The sequence below is a fragment of the Hyla sarda genome, chromosome 2, assembly GCF_029499605.1.
Source record: "Hyla sarda isolate aHylSar1 chromosome 2, aHylSar1.hap1, whole genome shotgun sequence".
Classification (NCBI taxonomy): domain Eukaryota; kingdom Metazoa; phylum Chordata; class Amphibia; order Anura; family Hylidae; genus Hyla; species Hyla sarda.
The window spans coordinates 202,093,392-202,113,404 of NC_079190.1; the positions used below are offsets into that span (position 1 = coordinate 202,093,392).

At 38.6% G+C, this 20,013-nt stretch overlaps 1 protein-coding gene across 2 annotated transcripts in view; it reads right to left on the reverse strand.

Annotated features, from left to right (window-relative positions):
* DMD (dystrophin) overlaps positions 1–20,013 on the reverse strand; it is a 2,642,350-nt gene that overhangs the window by 1,632,779 nt on the left and 989,558 nt on the right. For both annotated transcript variants that reach the window (XM_056556147.1, XM_056556148.1), the window contains exon 22: positions 10,350–10,495. In XM_056556147.1, the coding sequence (XP_056412122.1) occupies positions 10,350–10,495 (146 nt within the window). The remainder of the gene's footprint in view (positions 1–10,349; positions 10,496–20,013) is intronic.

Sequence of the window (20,013 nt, forward strand, 5' to 3'; positions counted from 1 at the left end):
ACACCCCTCACGGAATGTAATGAGGGGTGCAGTGAGAATTTACCCCCCACAGGTGTCTGACGGATCTTTGGAACAGTGGTCCGTGAAAATGAAAACTTGTACAGCCCACTGTTCCAAAGATCTGTCAGACACCAGTGGGGGGAAAATGCTCACTGTACCCCTTGTTACGTTCCTCAAGGGGTCTAGTTTCCAAAATAGTATGCCATGTGTTTTTTTTGCTGTTCTGGCACCATAGGGGCTTCCTAAATGCGACATGCCCCCCGAGAAAAATTTGCTCTCAAAAAGCCAAATATGACTCTTCTTCTGAGCATTGTAGTTCGCCCATAGTGCACTTCAGGTCAACTTATGGGGTACCTCCATACTCAGAAGAGAGGGGGTTACAAATTTTGGGGGGTATTTTCTGCTATTAACCCTTGCAAAAATGTGAAATTTGGGGGGAAACACACATTTTAGTGGAAATTATTATTTTTTTTTACATATGCAAAAGTTGTGAAACACCTGTGGGGTATTAAGTCTCACTTTATTCCTTTTTACGTTCCTCAAGGGGTCTAGTCTCCAAAATGGTATGCCATGTGAGGTTTTTTTTTCTGTTCTGGCACCATAGGGGCTTCTTAAATGCAACATGCCCCCCAAAAACCATTTCAGAAAAACGTACTCTCCAAAGTCCCCTTGTCGCTCTTTCCCTTCTGAGCCCTCTACTGCGCCCGCCGAACACTTTACATAGACATATGAGGTATGTGCTTACTCAAGAGAAATTGGGCTACAAATATAAGTATACATTTTCTCCTTTTACCCCTTGTAAAAATTCAAAAATTGGGTCTACAAGAACATGCGAGTGTAAAAAATGAAGATTGTGAATTTTCTCCTTCACTTTGCTGCTATTCCTGTGAAACACCTAAAGGGTTTAAAATGCTGACTGGATGTCATTTTGAATACTTTGGGGGGTGCAGTTTTTATAATGGGGTCTTTTGTGGGGTATTTCTAATATGAAGACCCTTCAAATCCACTTCAGACCTGAACTGGTCCCTGAAAAATAGTGAGTTTGAAAATTTTGTGAAAAATTGGAAAATTGCTGCTGAACTTTGAAGCCCTCTGGTGTCTTCCAAAAGTAAAAACTCGTCACTTTTATGATGCAAACATAAATTAGACATATTGTATATGTGAATAAAAAATGTTTTTATTTGTAATATACATTTTCCTTACAAGCAGAGAGCTTCAAAGTTAGAAAAATGCAAATTTTTCAAATTTGTCATCAAATTTTAGGATTTTTCACAAGGAAAGGATGCAAGTTACCACAAAAATTTACTATTATGTTAAAGTAGAATATGTCACGAAAAAAACAATCTCAGAATCAGAATGATAACTAAAAGCATTCCAGAGTTATTAATGTTTAAAGTGACAGTGGTGAGAATTGCAAAAAACGCTCTGGTCCTTAAGGCCAAAATGGGCTTGGTCCTGAAGGGGTTAAGGTAGGATCTAGTGAGGTAGGGTAGAGTTGGAAGAACCGATATCCTATTGGTGTTTCATTAGGGTAAGGTATAGAAATAAGTACCTTTCCACTCTCCAGTCTTGGAGAGGTTAGATTTAGTAATGGATGGTGGGTTTTTCATAATAAAGTATTTTGAAGGCATTATGCTGTGGCCCGTTTGGTGGTATATATTATTGTGGTTTTTTTTCTCCTCCTCCGCTCACAATTCTTTTTCTCTTTTCACTATCTCCTTAATAAAAAGCCATGAGTGTTTCCGTAGTCAGTTTGAATACTCGGGGACTACTAGGGCATAATAAACGGGATGCAGTTTTTAATTTTTTTACTTAAATCGCAGGCTTCAATTTTTTGCTCACAGGAGACACATCTCACCCCAGATCATCTACCTATTGCTAAGAAACCCTGGATAAAAGTGGCTTATCATTCAACCCATACTTACCTTTCGAGAGGAGTGAGCATATTAATTCCCAGCAAGTTATCATTTACATTTATTGAAAAGTATGTGGACTATCTGGGAAGATATGTGGGTATTGTATTTGATATTCATGATAGAAAATTTCTGATTATGAATGTATACATTCCCCCACCATATTTATCTGTAATTTTATGTAAAATTCTCTCTATTGTTGCATTACACCCAGATTTTCCACTAATGATGATTGGTGATTATAATACTGTAAAAGACCTTGCTCTGGATAGATGCTCCCTTCCTAAGGGTGTAGATAAATGTAAAATTACCCCATTTAGTAACTTGATTATAGAAGCTGGGTTGTCAGATCTGTTGGCGAGTAAGATATCCATTGGCTGGACAGTATTCATGCTGTTCAGTTACTTATTCCTCCCTTTCAAGGATTGACCTGGCACTGGGGAACGATCTGATTCTTTTTTATATAAACAATATCTTTTATACACCTAGAACTTTGTCCGATCATTCCCCATTGCAGGTAAAAATTGTAGTTCAAAATGATATGGCCTGTATGGAAGCTTAATCCGTATTGGCTTTCTATTTTGGAGTATGCAATTTCTGAATATTTTATGCTAAATTATAATACTGCATCTACCCAAATTATATGGGATAATATGAAGGCTTTCCTTCGGGGCATCTTACTAAAATCTAGTGTAACGCAAAAACGCAGTACTGCATTGAAAACTGATGTATTACATGATTCTGTGCGCTCTGCAGAAATAAGATTCTCAGAGGACACATCTAACCGAATGGGGGAATTAATGTAAAGAGCTCAAACTGAATTTAGAATACATCTTCTGGATGCAGTTAATAACAGAAGGATGATGAACCAACAGATAGCATATGCAGAATGGGAGGCGGCTGGGCATATACTAGCTAATGTAGTGAAAGCTCAAGATCCCCTATCACATATATCATTGGTAGTAGATGAATATGGTACTGTGGTGAGAGATAAAGTGGAAATATTGAATGTGTTTGTGGAGTTTTATTCACTACTATATCAATCTAGAGGTGAATATTCCTCCAGTGATATCCAGGAATTCCTCAAACAAGTAAAACTTCCCCAACTCTCAAAGGCTGATGTTAATTTTTTAGAAGCTGAATTAATGCTAGGAGAGCTGGAACAGCAGTCAATATATCCTCTAATAGTAAAGCACATGGTATAGATGGTTTTCCAGTAGAAATATATAAGAAATATGGCGATGTTCTTTTACCAAAACTCTTGGATCTTTTTAATCAATCATTTAATTATGATTTTCTATCTCCATCGATGCCGGAGGCTATCATTGTGGTTATATTGAAAAAGGGTAAGGACCCAATAGATCCTTCTTCTTATAGACCCATTTCTTTGTTAACAAGCGACAAAAAGCTATTGGCTAAGGTTTTAGCACTGCGGTTAAATAAAGTTGTTGCTAAATTGATCCACACGGATTAAGTGGGTTTTATTCCAACATCAACAAATATTTGACGGCTTTTTCTAAGTTTACAGGTCCCTCTTGACTTCCCCAAAGACAGGGCCATATTTGCTTTAGATGCATAAAAAGCATTCGACTGAGTAGAATGGCCCTGTTTTTGGGCGACTCTTGGGATTTGTCCCAAGGCTCATTGCCTGTATCCGACTGCTATATAAAGATCCAATTGCACGTATCATTGTAAATGGGCAGGTTTCTCAGAGTTTTCCATTGCACCCCGGAACAAGACAGGGTTGCCCATCATCTCCACTGCTATTCGCGATTGTAATGGAGCCTCTGGCAGAATTTATTTGCGCTAGCCCAGAGATAAAAGAATTTTAGTATGAAGACTATTCAAATAAGATCTCGCTATATGCGGATGACGCTCTGTTGTTTTTGAATGGTATGGGGTCATCCCTTAAATCTGTTAAAGAGGTGTTTAGTCGTTTTAGCAAATTCTCTGGAATTGCTATAAATAAGGATAAATCATATTTATTGTATGTGAATAGACTAGTTTCCCTTGTACAGGTAAATGAATTTAAGTATAGAATGTGCTACCCAAATCAAGTATCTGGCTATAGAAATAACATCTTCCATTTCCAATTATGAAAAGCTAGATATAATACCGCTGCCTAATCGTATTAAGAACAAAAACATTGCCTGGCAGAAATTAAGTCTATCCCCAGTGAGAAGAGTAAACCTTATTAATCCCTTGGGGACGGAGCCCATTATGACCCTAAGGACTGGAGCATTTTTTGCAAATCTGACCACTGTCACTTTAAGCATTAATAACTCTGGGATGCTTTTACTTGTAAATTTTATTCCAAGATTGTTTTTTTGTGACATATTCTACTTTATGGTAGTGGTAAATTTTCGTCGATACTTGCATCATTTCTTGGTGAAAAATTAAAAAATTGGATGAAAAATTTGAAAATTTTGCATTTTTCTAACTTTGAAGCTCTCTACTTGTAAGGGAAATTGACATTCCAAATAATTATATATGTCTACTTTATATTTTCATCATCAAGTTGACATGTTTTAACTTTTGGAAGACATCAGAGGGCTTCAAAGTTCAGCAGCAATTTTCCAATTTTTCCCAAATTTTCAAAATCGGAATTTTTCAGGGACCAGTTCAAGTTTGAAGTGGATTTGAAGGGCCTTCAAATTAGAAATACCCCACAAATGACCCAATTATAAAAACTGCACCCCTCAAAGTATCCAAAATGACATTCAGTAAGTTTGTTAACCCTTTAGGTGTTTCACAGGAATAGCAGCAAAATGAAGGAGAAAATTCAAAATCTTATTTTTTACACATGTTCTTGTAGACCCAGTTTTTGAATTTTTACAAGTAGTAATAGGAGAAAAAGCCCTCCAAAATTTGTAACCCAATTTCTCTCGAGTAAGGAAATACCTCATATGTGTATGTCAAGTGTTCAGCGGGAGCAGTAGAGGGCTCAGAAAGGATGGAGCAACAATGGGATTTTGGAGAGTGAATTTAGCTGAAATGGTTTTTGGGGGGCATGTCACATTTAGAAAGCCCCTATGGTGCCAGAACAGCAGAAAACCCAACATGGCATACCATTTTGGAAACTACACCCCTCAAGGCACGTAACAAGGGGTCCAGTGAGCCTTAACACCCCGCAGGTGTTTGACAACTTTTCGTTAAAATCGGATGTGTAAATGAAAAAAAAATGTCACTAAAGTGCAGTTTTTTCCCAAAATTTACCATTTTTACAAAGGGTAATGGGAGAAATGCCCCCCAAAATTTGTAACCCCATCTCTTTTGAGTATGGAAATACCCCATGTTAGGAGGTAAAATGCTCTGCGGGCGAACTACAATGCTCAGAAGAGAAGAAGCGCCATTGAGCTTTTGGAAATAGAATTCATTTGGAATGGTAGTCAGGGGCCATGTGCGTTTACAAATATCCCCGTGGTGCCAGAACAGTGGACCCCCCACATGTGACCTCATTTTGGAAACTATACCCCTCACATAATTAATTAAGGGTTGCAGTGAGTATTTACACCCCACTGGCATTTGACAGATCTTTGGAACAGTGGCATGTGCCAATGAAAAATGTTATTTTTTATTTTCACGGACCACTGTTTCAAATATCTGTCAGACACCTGTGGGGTGTAAATGCTCACTGTACCCCTTATGACATTACATGAGGGGTGTAGTTTCTAAAATGGGGTCACATGTGGGGGGTCCATTGTTCTGGCACTATGGGGGCTTTGTAAACACACGTGGCATTCAATTCCGGACAAATTTTGTCTTCAAAATCCCAATGGCGCTCCTTCCCTTCTGAGCATTGTAGTGCGCCAGCAGAGCACTGAACATCCACATATGGGGTATTTTCTTACTCAGAAGAAATGGGGTTACAAATTTAGGGGCGCTTTTTTTCTATTTTTCCTTGTGAAAATGAAAAATTTTGGGTAACACCAGCATTTTAGTGAAAACATTTAGTTTTTTTTCATTTTCCCATTCAAATTTAATGAAAATTTGTCAAACACCTGTGGGGTGTTAAGGCTCACTATACCCCTTGTCACGTTCCGTGAGGGGTGTAGTTTCCAAATGTGGGTATTTATGTTTTTGCGCTTATGTCAGAACCGCTGTAAAATCAGCAACCCCTGTGCAAATCACCAATTTAGGCCTCAAATGTACATGGTGCGCTCTCACTCCAGAGCCTTGTTGTGCGCCCGCATAGCATTTTACGCCCACATATGGGGTATTTCCGTACTCAGGAGAAATTGCGTAACAAATTTTGGGGGTCTTTTTTTTTTTCATTTTACTGCTTGTGAAAATAAAAAGTATGGGGCAACACCAGCATGTAAGTGTAATTTTTTTTATTTGTTTTTTACACTAACAGGCTGGTGTAGCCCCACACTTTTCCTTTTCATAAAGGGGTAAAAGGAGAAAAGGTCCCACAAAATTTGTAGTGCAATTTCGCCCGAGTACGGAAATACCCCATATGTGGCCATAAACTGTTTCCTTGAAATCGTTAAGTGGCTGTCCAGAAATGCTGGGAGTTGTTGTTTTGCAACAGCTGGAGGTTCCGTTTTGGAAACACTGCCGTACAATACCTTTTTCATTTTTATTGGGGGGGACAGTGTAACGGGGTGTATATGTAGTGTTTTATCCTTTATTATGTGTTAGTGTAGTGAAGTGTTTTTAGGGTACATTCGCACTGGCGTGTTACGATGAGTTCCCCCCTAGGAGTTTGCGCTGCGGTGAAAAATTTGCCAAAGCCCAAACTTGAAGCAGGAAACTTACTGTAAACCTGCCTGTGCGAATGTATCCTGTAAATTCACACAGGGGGGCAAACCTCCAGCCAAAACTACAACTCGCAGCATGTACTGACAGACCATGCATGCTGGGAGTTGTACTTTTGCTACAGCTGGAGGCACACTGGTTGGAAAACCTTCAGCTAGGTTCTGTTACCCAACTCAGTATTTTCCAACCAGTATACCTCCAGCTGTTGCAAAACTACAACTCCCATCATGCACTGATTGTCGAAGGGCATACTGGGAGATGTAGTTATGCAACAGCTGGAGGTACACAACTACAACTCCCAGCATGCCGAGACAGCTGTTTGGGCATGCTGGGATTTGCAGTTTTGCAACAACCGGAGGGCTACAGTTTATAGACCACTGCACAGTGATCTCCAAACTGTGACCCTCCAGATGTTGCAAAACTACAAATCCCTGCATGTCCAGACAGCAAACAGCTGTTTGAGAATGCTAGGAGTTGTAGTTTTGCAAGATCGGGATGGATACAGATTGAGACCACTGTACAGTGGTCTCAAACTGTAGCCCTCCAGCTGTTGCAAAACTATATATTCCAGCATGCCCAAACAGCTGTCTGGGCATGCATGCTGGGAGTTGTAGTTCTACAACATCTGGAGGGCTACAGGTTAGAGACCACTGTATAGTTGTCTCAGACTGTAGCCCTCCAGATGTTGCTAGGCAACTTACCAGCTTCTGTAGGATCCAGGGAGCCGTCCTTTTCTGCCGCACGACATCGCCGCCCGCCGATCACCGTCGCCCGCTGCCTCCGGATGGGTAAGTGGACTTTGGCGCCTGGTCCTCTATCATTTCCCCATTCTGCCCCGCCTATTGTGGGTGGGCAGGACGGGGAAAACAAAAGTAAACCCCCCCCCGCCCCCCATCTTCTATTGGTCGTCGCTTCTGATGACCAATAGCAGGGATAGGAGGGGTGGCACCCCTGCCACCTCACTCCTACCCCTTCAGGGGGATCGTAGGACAACCGCCATCCCCCTTATATTCCGGGTCACCATAGATCCCGTATGACCCGGAATCGGCGCAAATCGCAAGTGTGAATTCACTTGCGATTTGCGCCAATCGCGACATGGGGGGGTTTGATGACCCCCCTGGGCATTTGCACACGGTGCCTGCTGATTGATATCAGCAGTCACCCCGATCCGGTCCCCGCCCGGCGGGGATCAAAATTCCCACGGGCGTATGCATACGCCCTTTGTCCTTAAGTACCAGGACGCAAGGGCATATGCATACGCCCTTCGTCCCCAACAGGTTAAAATGATTGTGATGCCACAGTTGTAATACGTGTTACATAATTCCCTTGTTTGGCTAACATTTGGTCTCTTCCAGAGAATCAACACTCAATTCCTGGAATAGGTTAAAGCCTAAATTAAAACTAGAATACTTGCAGCGTCACAAACAGGATGGAGGGCTGGCTTTGTCCAACCCATGGTTGTATTTTCTTGTAGCCCAATGCCAGAATCTCAGGACTTGGGATAATCTAGATCTTTCCAATCCCAATATGGTTATTCTAGAAGTGCACTTTCTGGTAATAACTTGATTATGGCCCTAGAATTCAATGAATTTAAGAAGAAAAAATACCTTTCCCTCCCAAACTTCAATTTAATACACAAAATCTGGATTAAATTAAAACAACTTAGGGGGGATGGGCCAAAATTAATGAATATAGCCCGTTACGGGATGATCCACTGCTCCCAGAATTAAACAAACTGGATGTTTTTGATAATTGGAGAAGGCTGGGGGTGGTCTGGGTAAAAGACCTTTTTAAATCTGATAGTCTCCGTTCTTTTAGGGATTTCCAAGAGGATTTCAATGTAACCGGTGAAGTGTTTTTTCCAATAACGCCCAGCAAAAGTACTTTTCTTTAATCGAAACTAGCGACCCAGTTCTGGATTTAATAATAAAAGAAAAGAAACAGGTGGGGTTAATTTCCAGAGCATATCAATTACTAGCTATAAAGGGTTGGACTATACAGTCGGCACCGACATTCCTTAAATGGCAAATGGAAGCAAAACGGAGAACAGTGCAAATCCGTTCTTAATAATATCCCAAGCCAAGCATTAGAGAAAGGGGCAAGATTAACACAATTATATATTCTGTATAGATCTTACAGAACCCCACCCTTCTTTTTTAAATCGGATACCGAAAAGATGCTTAATGTCCTCGGTGCCTACAAGACCCCGCAGATATCACACATATGTTCTGGGAGTGCCCATATATCCAAAGGTACTGGAAATCAATTACAGAATATATTAGTACTGCGTGGGAAATCGATATACCTATAGAACAAATAAATGGTATACTGGGATAGCTTGACAACTTAAATATATCAGCCTATACTAAAATAGCTCTTGGTAGATTGTTATATAATGCGAGAAAATTTTGCTCAGCTTTGGAAAGACCCAAGAACTCCAACTAAAAAACACTTTATTAAGAAGATGGAAAAGGTGGTGACAGGAGAGAAAGCTATATATGTAAAAAGGAGACTAGAAGACACATTTAGTTTGATTTGGAACAATTGGATAAATAGATGCTGGTCTCGGAATTGGAAAGGAGGTTTTTTTTTTCTGTTTTGTCTTCGTTTTGTGTTGCCTTGTATTTCTGGTTTTGCTTTGTTTTGTTTGTGGCTTTTGAAGCCCTCGGACCACCAAGATAGTCTTTTTGAAACCCTGTAATAATATACTTTTGTAGGATTGTATATTCAAATAATCAATGTTTTATGTATGTCCAAAAGATTGGTGAATATGTTTATTGCTTTAATATTCTGTAAGGTTATGCAATGATTAATAAAAGAAAATAAAAAAAATTAAAAATAAAATAAAAACTTATTATTAAAATACATTACTAATGAAAATTTGCCGATAATTTTTTCGGATCAAATAGATTTTTTTTTTTCTTATTTGGCGAATCGGCCAAATCTAATTTTTCAAAAATTTGCTCATCTCTAATAAATATGTTTAGAATGGGTTCAGTAGGAACTGATTTATTTCTACATTTAACTTGGATAACCAATCTATAGGCCTTTATTTGTACACCAGAGAACTGACTTTGCCAGCCACCAGTGTGGACGCACAAAATTTTCTTGTATATCCTTGTAAACTGTTACATTACAACTAATGATCTACGGACAAACATAAACATCAGCATAGTCAGTATCACCAAACTTTATTGTTGGCACAATGCATTGGGAAAGGAAGTAATTTTTTTGTGATCTGTGAATATCTGTTCGGTATATCTGGCTACAGGTTCCAGGAAGCATGCTTCCATTGCTTGCAGTTTCCTAGTATAGCGTATTATTTTTGCAATTTTATTCCCCTGTCGAAGCTCAGTCAAAGCTGCAGTAGCTGTGAAATGGCCATCAGCCCATCCTTCTCCCCACCTCCCGTTGTCTGTGTTTACCCATGAAGCAATAAAGTTATGAAGATTTACAGCATCCTGAGTGTCGTGGTCTTCTCTACTCTACTCTGGACCTTTGCTTGCTGTTGCCACTGAGCACCGATGTAATTGCTGTTTGAGAAGCTGGAGAAAGCCTGGATACACCATCTGGTTAACACAGGTGCATAGTGACATTTAAGCTGTGCCGACCAGAGTATCTGTTGGATTAGTAATACAGTACTGTATTTCATTAGATAGCTGGCATATTACAAACCTTTAGCTCCCTGAGTCTGTGTTCCATAATTTCACATTCAGTAACAGTGACCTGAGGTATAGCAAGTTTGGTTTCAGACTGCTGGATCCACAGAAGGATAGTGCTCATTTTCTCCTTGTACTGTGTTGGAGGTAAACTTTCTAAAACTGATAAAAACCATTAATGTGGTTTCAATTAGTAAACAATGGACATCACTTTTTCAATTTAGCTGGAGTAAAACAGACAAAACAATTACACTTTTAAATCAGGTTATGAATTAAAACATAATACACAAGTGAGATTAATATATGTGAATGTGAAACTGGTAAATATTATTTGTCTGTGTTTTGGCATGATATTTTCCAAGCATATCCAAATTCTAATAAAATTAATGACAAAGTTATATTCATCCAATTTTAAACAATTACAGTATAAGAGGTTTGGTAGGTGTCCTCAGTTTATTTGACTGGATTTCTTATAGGCCTGAAGGTGGCCATACACCTTGAATAGCTGTTGTCCAAACACTTGGATGGCAACCATTCCTTCTGACCTGACATGCACAGTCTTGTGCTCTCAATGGGGGGAAGGTAATAAGCAGTGCTAAAAACATCTTGTAGGTGACTTGTCTGCCTTAAAGGGGTACTCCGTCCCTAGACAGCTTATCCCCTTTCCAAAGGATAGGAGATAAGATGTCAGAAGGCTGGGGTCCCGCTGCTGGGGACCCCCTGGATCTACCATGCAGCATTCACCTGTAGCGGCTTCTGGAACCGCTGGAGGTCCTCAGGCTGAGTCCATCTCGACCACCGGGACGGAAGATTGTGATGTCACGACTCCGCCCCCCCCCGTATGACGTCACACCCCGCCCCTCAATGCAAGTCTATGGGAGGGGGCGTGACAAAACAATAGATCAGGCATGATGCCTGATTCTTCTTTCCAGAAATGTGAAGTTGATGAAAATAAGGGCATTGCCACATTTCCCCACTCACTAGATGGTCAGATGGTTCTGCTGGTTTGGTCAATGTTAGGGATACAAACAAATGGGGAGACATAAGTATGTGGGGTGCCCAGGACATTTTTAGACTAAACTAGGAGTCCAGGAAATCTGCCTTTTTTCCAGGAGTTTTCATATTTTCTAAAAGAGTTAGCAAATTTGCTTTAAAATATATTTTAACCACGACAAAACCTTGCTTTCTAGATGTCATATTTATTTATTTTAACTTTATAGAGTGTTATTTAAGAAGATAGTCTTGAGGTTAAAAGAGATCACCTGAGTTGTCATGCCTTTCCCCAACTACAGGAGGATTTTTTTTTATATTTTACACGTGATTCATTTTATATATTCTATATTTGCAGTTACCGCTCGCTATTAGATACAAACCTGACAATGTTCCTTGTTAACTGATAATAGTATAATCAAAGGTCTTATTTTCACACTAAAGGATTGTTGTGATATACCATGTCTTTCACCTAGAGAATCCTATGGGACACTGTAATCTGGTAATAATTCTGTTGTAATCCCTATATGTACAAAAAATAATCCCTTGAAGACATCCTTTTGCATTTCAGACCATATAGAGGCTATAGAGCCAGTCATGTAACAAAATGCAACAGCTGCAGGGAAACAAGTGACCATTGGCCTTCCTTGATCGTGTGGGGTTTAAAATGGGTACTCCGGTGGAAAAACATATATTTTTTTTAAATCAGCTAGTGCCAGAAAGTAAAAAAATTCAAATTACTTCTATTAAAAAAAATCTTAATCCTTCCAGTACTTATCAGCTGCTGTATGCTCCACAGGAAATGATATAGTTATTTTCTGTCTGACCACAGTGCTCTCTGATGACACCTCTGTCCATGTCAACAACTGTCCAGAGTAGGAGCAAATCCTCATAGCAAAGCTCTCCTGCTCCAGACAGTTCCTGACACATACAGAGGTGTCAGCAAGAGCACTGTGGTCAGACGGAATGGAACTACTGAACTTCCCCTAGAGCATAAAGCAGCTGATAAGTACTGGAAGGATTAAGATTTTTTTATATAGAAGTAATTTACAAATCTGTTTAACTTCCTGGAGCCAGTTGATATGAAAAAAATAGTTTTTCACAGGATTACCCCTTTAAAGACAATGAAGAAGGTATAAGTGTTGATAATATGTAGGTCAAATAATGTAAGAGGTGGGAACAATCTGAGGTTAGTAAAAAAAATAAAAAAAACATTGAGATCAAATATTATTTTACTGAAAGAATGGGGGATGCTTGGAATAAACTTTCAAGAGATTTTATTGGTAAATCCACAGTCATCCTGCATGGGATAAACACATGTCTCTATAAAAGGCCCTTTTACATGGGCTACAAATTGATGTTAACTATTAAGTTTAAAGTTTAACTTTCTAGCACCAGTTGATTTGATAAAAAAAAAAAAATATCTATCTATCTATCTATCTATCTATCTATCTATATATATATATATATATATATATATATATATGTTTTCCTCCGGAGTACCCCTTTAAAGCCTGACTTGTGATCAGCTGGTTTTAGTTAGACAACCTCATTAAAGATGACATTACAACGTTGTAAACTCTCACAATGTGTTACGATATTACTCTTCTAAAATGTACTAATCTACAGAGACTTTCAATGTCTTACATACAGAAAAAGCTAATGTGCTTTTTTTTAAGTGAAAAATGAATGAACATATTTCAAAATGTCAAAAACCCAGTTAGAAATATTTCTATTGTATAAAACTTTGCATAACTCAAATTTGAGTGTAAAAATAATATAATAGCCTCAAATCTGAGGTTTTAATGGAAAGAGTTCACCCTGGTGAAGCTCATGCAACTGCATATATGTATAAGAATAATGTCATAATGTGAAGGGAGACAGTGGAAGAAAAAGATAATTACCAATTAAATAATCAGGAAAATGTGGCATTAACATTAATTCAATTGAGACACACTTATGAGCTATGTTAAATTGCTGCTTTTGTGTGCAGGCTACAAAATGGAGAAATGACTTGGCAAAGCTAAGGAATATGAAAACTGCTTTCCTGTAAGAACGTCTTCCTCTAACAATTCTTTATCTTCATTTAAAAGCTAGTTCATCTTTAAAACATATTTTAAAATATGATTTTATGAGTATGACACATTAATGTGATGACTTTGTTTTTGCATAAAACCTTCAGAAATAAAATGCATGATATTAACCACCCAACTACCTTTGATGGCTAATAGATACCTGCAAAAAATGCATTCAGGCTAAGACACTTATGCATCAGGCTGAGTTCACACGGCCGTCTAGACCCGTCCTGTTCTTCTTCCATCAAAAATAAAAATGGACTTTAAAAAAAACCGGTCAATAACAGATGCAAACGGATGTTATCCGTCTGTATCCATCTGTATCCATTCAGTTAATAAACCCCCACAAAAAAATTTTGGGGTTCTGAGCATGTTCAGAAGTAAAAACGGATCAAAAAACGGATTGAAAAAATAGATGCAAACGGATGACATTAAAGGCATCCATTTTCCATAGACTTCAATGTTAAATTTACTGTATCCGTTTTTTCTTCAGTTTTATTGACGGAAGAAAAAATACTACATGTGCCATTTTTTCTGCCATCAAAAAAATTGAAATGAGTGCAGACCGGTACAAACATATGTAAACGGATAGTAAAAAAAATCCCATTGACATGAATGGGATTTTTTAAAAGCCGTTTTTGATCCATTTACAGCCTGCAAGAACGGAACAGAAACGGGGATAAAAAAAACGGGGACAGACGATTGTGTAAACGCACCCTTAATGAGAAATAGGTATGTGGTCATATCTACTAATCATAAAAGGGCTATATTTTATTTATTTATCTATTTATTAATTAATTAATTTATTTATTTTATACACTCAACCCTTTTTTTCTGACAAATTAAAAAGTGTATATGTCTGGTTTGGGGGTGGGCTAAAAAAGGGAAGAAAAAAAAAAAAACCTCTCCTGATCTAATTCATCATTGCAACATCCCAGAAGTGTCTGACCTGCTTTTGTTTTGACATGCAGGATGTATCTGCTCAGACAATCACTGGTCATGGTGGTGATCGCCACTGGCAGTAGGGGCTCAGAAGGTTCCACTTGTGTGTTTAAACAAAAGAACGAAAGCTTAGCTGGAACCTGGCACTGTTGGGACATACATAGCAGGGGATGGGGACAGCTGAGTAGAAGTAAGCAAAAGGTTTGTATTTTTTACTTTTGAATCCAGACTTAATTTACACCTTTTTTGTTGGACAACTGTTTACAGTTTAGAAAACTATTTTTATTTACCTTATTAGGATACCCTTAGTTGAGTTTGAAACCAAAATGTTTTTACTATATCATCTGTGCACCTATGGAAGCTTTCAATTATTACCTAGCTTATGCTAACTTATTGTGTGTTGATGTCTTTCATATATTACAAAGAGGCCTCTTTGACTGATCCATGTTATTTGGTTCTTGCTTTAATAAAAAATAAAGGATTTTAAAACAAAAGGATATTATCCGATAATAGAGAGTATCCCCTGTGTAGGATCTACATCTCTTTCTAAAATGAAAGAACCGTTTAAAAGAGCATCCCTCCCTGTGATGTAAATATGCATATTGTAATTCTTAATATTTCCTGAGGTGGCACCGTAGGGAAATTGGACACCTGCTATAAAGTTTCCCTTCAGATTACAATAAATCGCTGAGGATCTCAGTAGTTGGAAACTTTGTGGTTATCCAGAAACCCTTTTAACAAGTAGGGACATTATGAAGGATTAAAGGGGTACTCCACTGGCCAGCATTCGGAATTAAATGACTTGCATGGAGGGTGTGTGGCCGTGAAAATAGCATTGGGAACATTTACTTCCAAACGCTGGCCAGTGGAGTACCCCTTTAACCCCTTAACGACGCAGGACGTATGTTTACGTCCTGCGCCAGCTCCCGCGATATGAAGCGGCGTCGATGATCCTGCATCATACCGCGTCGGTCCTGTCGCTCATCAACGGCCGGGACCCGCGGCTAATACCACACATCGCCGCTCGCGGCGATGTGTGGTATTAACCCTTTAGAAGCGGCGGTCAAAGCTGACCGCCGCTTCTAAAGTGGAAGTGAAACTATCCCGGTTAGTCAGTCGGGCTGTTCGGGACCGCCGCGGTGAAATTGCGGCGTCCCGAACAGCTTACAGGACACCGGGAGGGCCCTTACCTCCTCGGTGTCCGATCGACGAATGACTGCTCCGTGCCTGAGATCCAGACAGGAGCAGTAAAGCGCCGATAACACTGATCACAGGCGTGTTAATACACGTCAGTGATCTGTGTAAGAGATCAGTGTGTGCAGTGTTATAGGTTCCTAATAAAAGTTTGAATCACCCCCCTTTTCCCATAAAAAAATAAATAAAACAGTGTAAATAAAAAAAAAAAACATATGTGGTATCGCCGCGTGCGTAAATGTCCGAACTATATATATATATAAATATATCATTAATTAAACCGCACAGTCAATGGCGTACGCGCAAAAAAATTCCAAAGTCCAAAAAAGCGTCTTTTTGGTCACTTTTTATACCATTAAAAAATGAATAAAAAGTGATCAAAAAGTCCGACCAAAACAAAAATCATACCGATAAAAACTTCAGATCACGGTGCAAAAAATGAGTCCCATACCGCCCTGTACGTGGAAAAATAAAAAAGTTATAGGGGTCAGAATATGACATTTTTAAACGTATAAATTTTCCTGCATGTAATTTTTTCCAGAACTACGACAAAACAAACCTATATAAGTAGGGTATCATTTTAACCGTATGGACCTACAGAATAATGATAAGGTGTCATTTTTACCGAAATATGCACTGCGTAGAAACGGAAGCCCCCAAAAGTTACAAAATGGTGTTTTTTCTTTGATTTTGACGCACAATGATTTTTTTTCCGTTTTGCCGTGAATTTTGGGTAAAATGACTAATTTCACTGCAAAGTAGAATTGGTGATGCAAAAAATAAGCCATAATATGGATTTTTAGGTGGAAAATTGAAAGGGTTATGATTTTTAAAAGGTAAGAAGGAAAAAACGAAAGTGCAAAAACTGAAAAACCCTGATTCCTTAAGGGGTTAAACCGTGTATGGTTGAGTAAGGCCCATCTGGTGTACTGTCATATCATGCCTAATTTTTAGAGTTATATAGTACGATGCCTAAATAACAGTGAAATAACATAACATACAGTTGCCCTATAATGTGTAGTAGCCAACATATACTGCAGTAAGTATTATGCCATAAATTGGCTAAGTAGCAGTGCCACTCACTGCAGGTAAATAATACTGTGCTCTAAATTAAACAACAGCAAAGTAAAATGACCAAATAACAGCTTAGTACATTAAGTAATAGAGGAAGAATTCTATACTATATCTAAATAATATTATCATAGAGTTAATATTAAGCACCAGACCAGCTGTATGTACAGTAATAATTAGATCACTGAACCACCGGCTGTTTCTATCTATTCTCCTGCTATTAGCTGCAGGGGAAATCTTTTCTAACCCTGGCCCAACTTCTTTATCTGCTAATTTTATCTTCTTACCTGCCATGCGTGTACTTTTTTTCTCTATGCTTTAGGCAAGGGCAAAACTTGTGCTACAAATTGATAATAACACAGTTGTGTGTGATCACATTGTCACTTAACAGTTAATATCAATCTGTAGCCCAATAAAAATCTCTTGGAAGTTTAATCCAAGCATCCCCCATTCTTTCAGTAAAATAATATTTTATCTCAATGTTTTTTTTTTTGTTTGTTATTTTTTTTACCAACTAACCTCAGACTGTTCTCACCTCGTACATTTTTTCACCTACATATTATCAACACTTATACCTTCTTCATTGTCTTTAAACGAGTACTCCTGTGAAAAACTATTTTTTTTTTCATATCAACTGGCTCCAGGAAGTTGAACAGATTTATAAATTACTTCTATTTAAAAAATATTATCCTACCAGTACTCATCAGCTGCTGAAGTTAGATTGTTCATTTCTGTCTGAAAACAGTGCTCTCTGCTGACACCTTTGTCTGTCTCAGGAACTGTCCGGAGAAGGAGAGGTTTGCTATGGGGATTTGCTCCTACTCTGGACAGTTACTGAGACAGACAGAGGTGTCAGCAGAGAGTACTGTTGTCAGACAGAAAAGAACAACTCAACTTCAGCAGCTAATAAGTACTGGTAGGATTAAGATTTTTTAACCCTTTAACAATGCAGGACGTATATTTACGTCCTGCGCCGGCTCCCACGATATGAAGCGGGGTCGCGCTGCGAACCCGCATCACATCGTGTCAGTCCCGGCGCTCATCAACGGCCGGGACCCGCGGCTAATACCACCTCTTCGGTGTCCAATCGACGAATGACTGCTCCGTGCCTGAGATCCAGGCAGGAGCAGTCAAGCACCGATAACACTGATCACAGTCGTGTTAATACACGCCAGTGGTCTGTGTAAGAGATCAGTGTGTGTGCAGTGTTATAGGTCCCTATGGGACCTATAACACTGCAAAAAAAAGTTAAAAGAAAGTGTTAATAAAGGTCATTTAACCCCTTCCCTAATAAAAGTTTAAATCACCCCCCTTTTCCCATAAAAAAATAAAACAGTGTAAATAAAAATAAAAATAAACATGGTATCGCAGCGTGCGTAAATGTCCGAACTATAAAAATATATTATTAATTAAACCGCACGGTCAATGGCGTACACGTGAAAAAATTCCAAATTCCAAAAAAGCGTATTTTGGTCACTTTTTATACCATTAAAAAATTTATAAAAAGTGATCAAAAAGTCCGATCAAAACAAAAATCATACAGATAAAAACTTCAGATCACAGCGCCAAAAATGAGTCCCAAACCGCCCTGTACGTGGAAAAATAAAAAAGTTATAGGGGTCAGAAAATGACATTTTTAAACGTATACATTTTCCTGCATGTAGTTATGATTTTTTCCAGAAGTACCACAAAATCAAACCAATATAAGTAGGGTATCATTTTAACCATATGGACCAACAGAATAATGATAAGGTGTAATTTTTACAGAAAAATGCACTGCGTAGAAACGGAAGCCCCCAAAAGTTACAAAATGGCGTTTTTTCTTCGATTTTGTCGCACAATGATTTTTTTTCTGTTTTGCCGTGAATTTTTGTTTAAAATGACTAATGTCACTGCAAAGTAGAATTGGTGACGCAAAAAATAAGCCTTAATATGGATTTTTAGGTGGAAAAATGAAAGGGTTATGATTTTTAAAAGGTAAGGAGGAAAAAACGAAAGTGCAAAAACTGAAAAACCCTGAGTCCTTAACCCCTTGAGGACTCAGGGTTTTTTCCGTTTTTGCACTTTTGTTTTTTCGTCCTTACCTTTTAAAAATCATAACCATTTCAATTTTCCACCTAAGAATCCATATTATGGCTTATTTTTTGCATCACCAATTCTTCTTTGCAGTGACATCAGTCATTTTACCCAAAAATTCACGACGAAAAGGAAAAAAAATCATTGTGCGACAAAATAGAAGAAAAAACGCAATTTTGTAACTTTTGGGGGCTACCGTTTCTACGCAGTGCATATTTCGGTAAAAACGACACCTTATCATTATTCTGTAGGTCCATACGGTTAAAATAATACCCTACTTATATAGGTTTGATTTTGTCGTACTTCTGGAAAAAATCGTACAGGGCAGTATGAGGGCTAATTTTTTGCGCTGTGATCTGAAGTTTTTATAGGTACCATTTTTGTTTTCATCGGACTTTTTGATCACTTTTTATTCCTTATTTAATGATATAAAAAGTGACCAAAATACGCTTTTTTAGATTTTGGAATTTTTTTGCGCATACGCCATTGACCGTGCGGTTTAATTAATGATATATTTTTATAGTTTGGACATTTACGCACACGGCGATACCACATATGTTTATTTTTATTTACACTGTTTTATTTTTTTATGGGAAAAGGGGGGGTGATTCAAACTTTTATTAGGGAAGGGGTTAAATGACCTTTATTAACCTTTATTTACACTTTTTTTAAACTTTTTTTTGCAGTGTTATAGGTCCCATAGGGACCTATAACACTGCACACACTGATCTATGCTGATCACTGGCGTGTATTAACACGCCTGTGATCAGCGTTATCGGCGCTTGACTGCTCCTGCCTGAATCTCAGGCACGGAGCAGTCATTTGTCGATCGGACACCGAGGAGGCAGGTAAGGACCCTCCCGGTGTCCTGCAAGCTGTTCGGGACGCCACGATTTCACTGCGGTGGTCCCGAACAGCCCGACTGACTATCCGGGATACTTACACTTTCGAAGCAGCGGTCAACTTTGACCACCGCTTCGAAAGGGTTAATACCGCACATTGCCGCGATTGGCAATGTGTGGTATTAGCCACGGGTCCCGGCCGTTGATGAGCGCCAAAACCGATGCGATGTGATGCGGGGTCGCAGCGCGACCCTGCTTCATATCGCGGGAGCCGGCGCAGGACGTAAATATAGTTAAGAAACCCCAAATACCTGAAAATATTTTACAAATAAGTATATTGAAAGATTTTTATTTTTTTACATTATTTTGGGGGTCTTTTTTTTCCTTTTGGCGGTCTTTTTTGGGGGTCTTTTTTTTCCTTTTACCGCTTGTGAAAATTAAAAGTATGGGGCAACACCAGCATGTTAGCGTAAAAAACGTAATTTTTTTT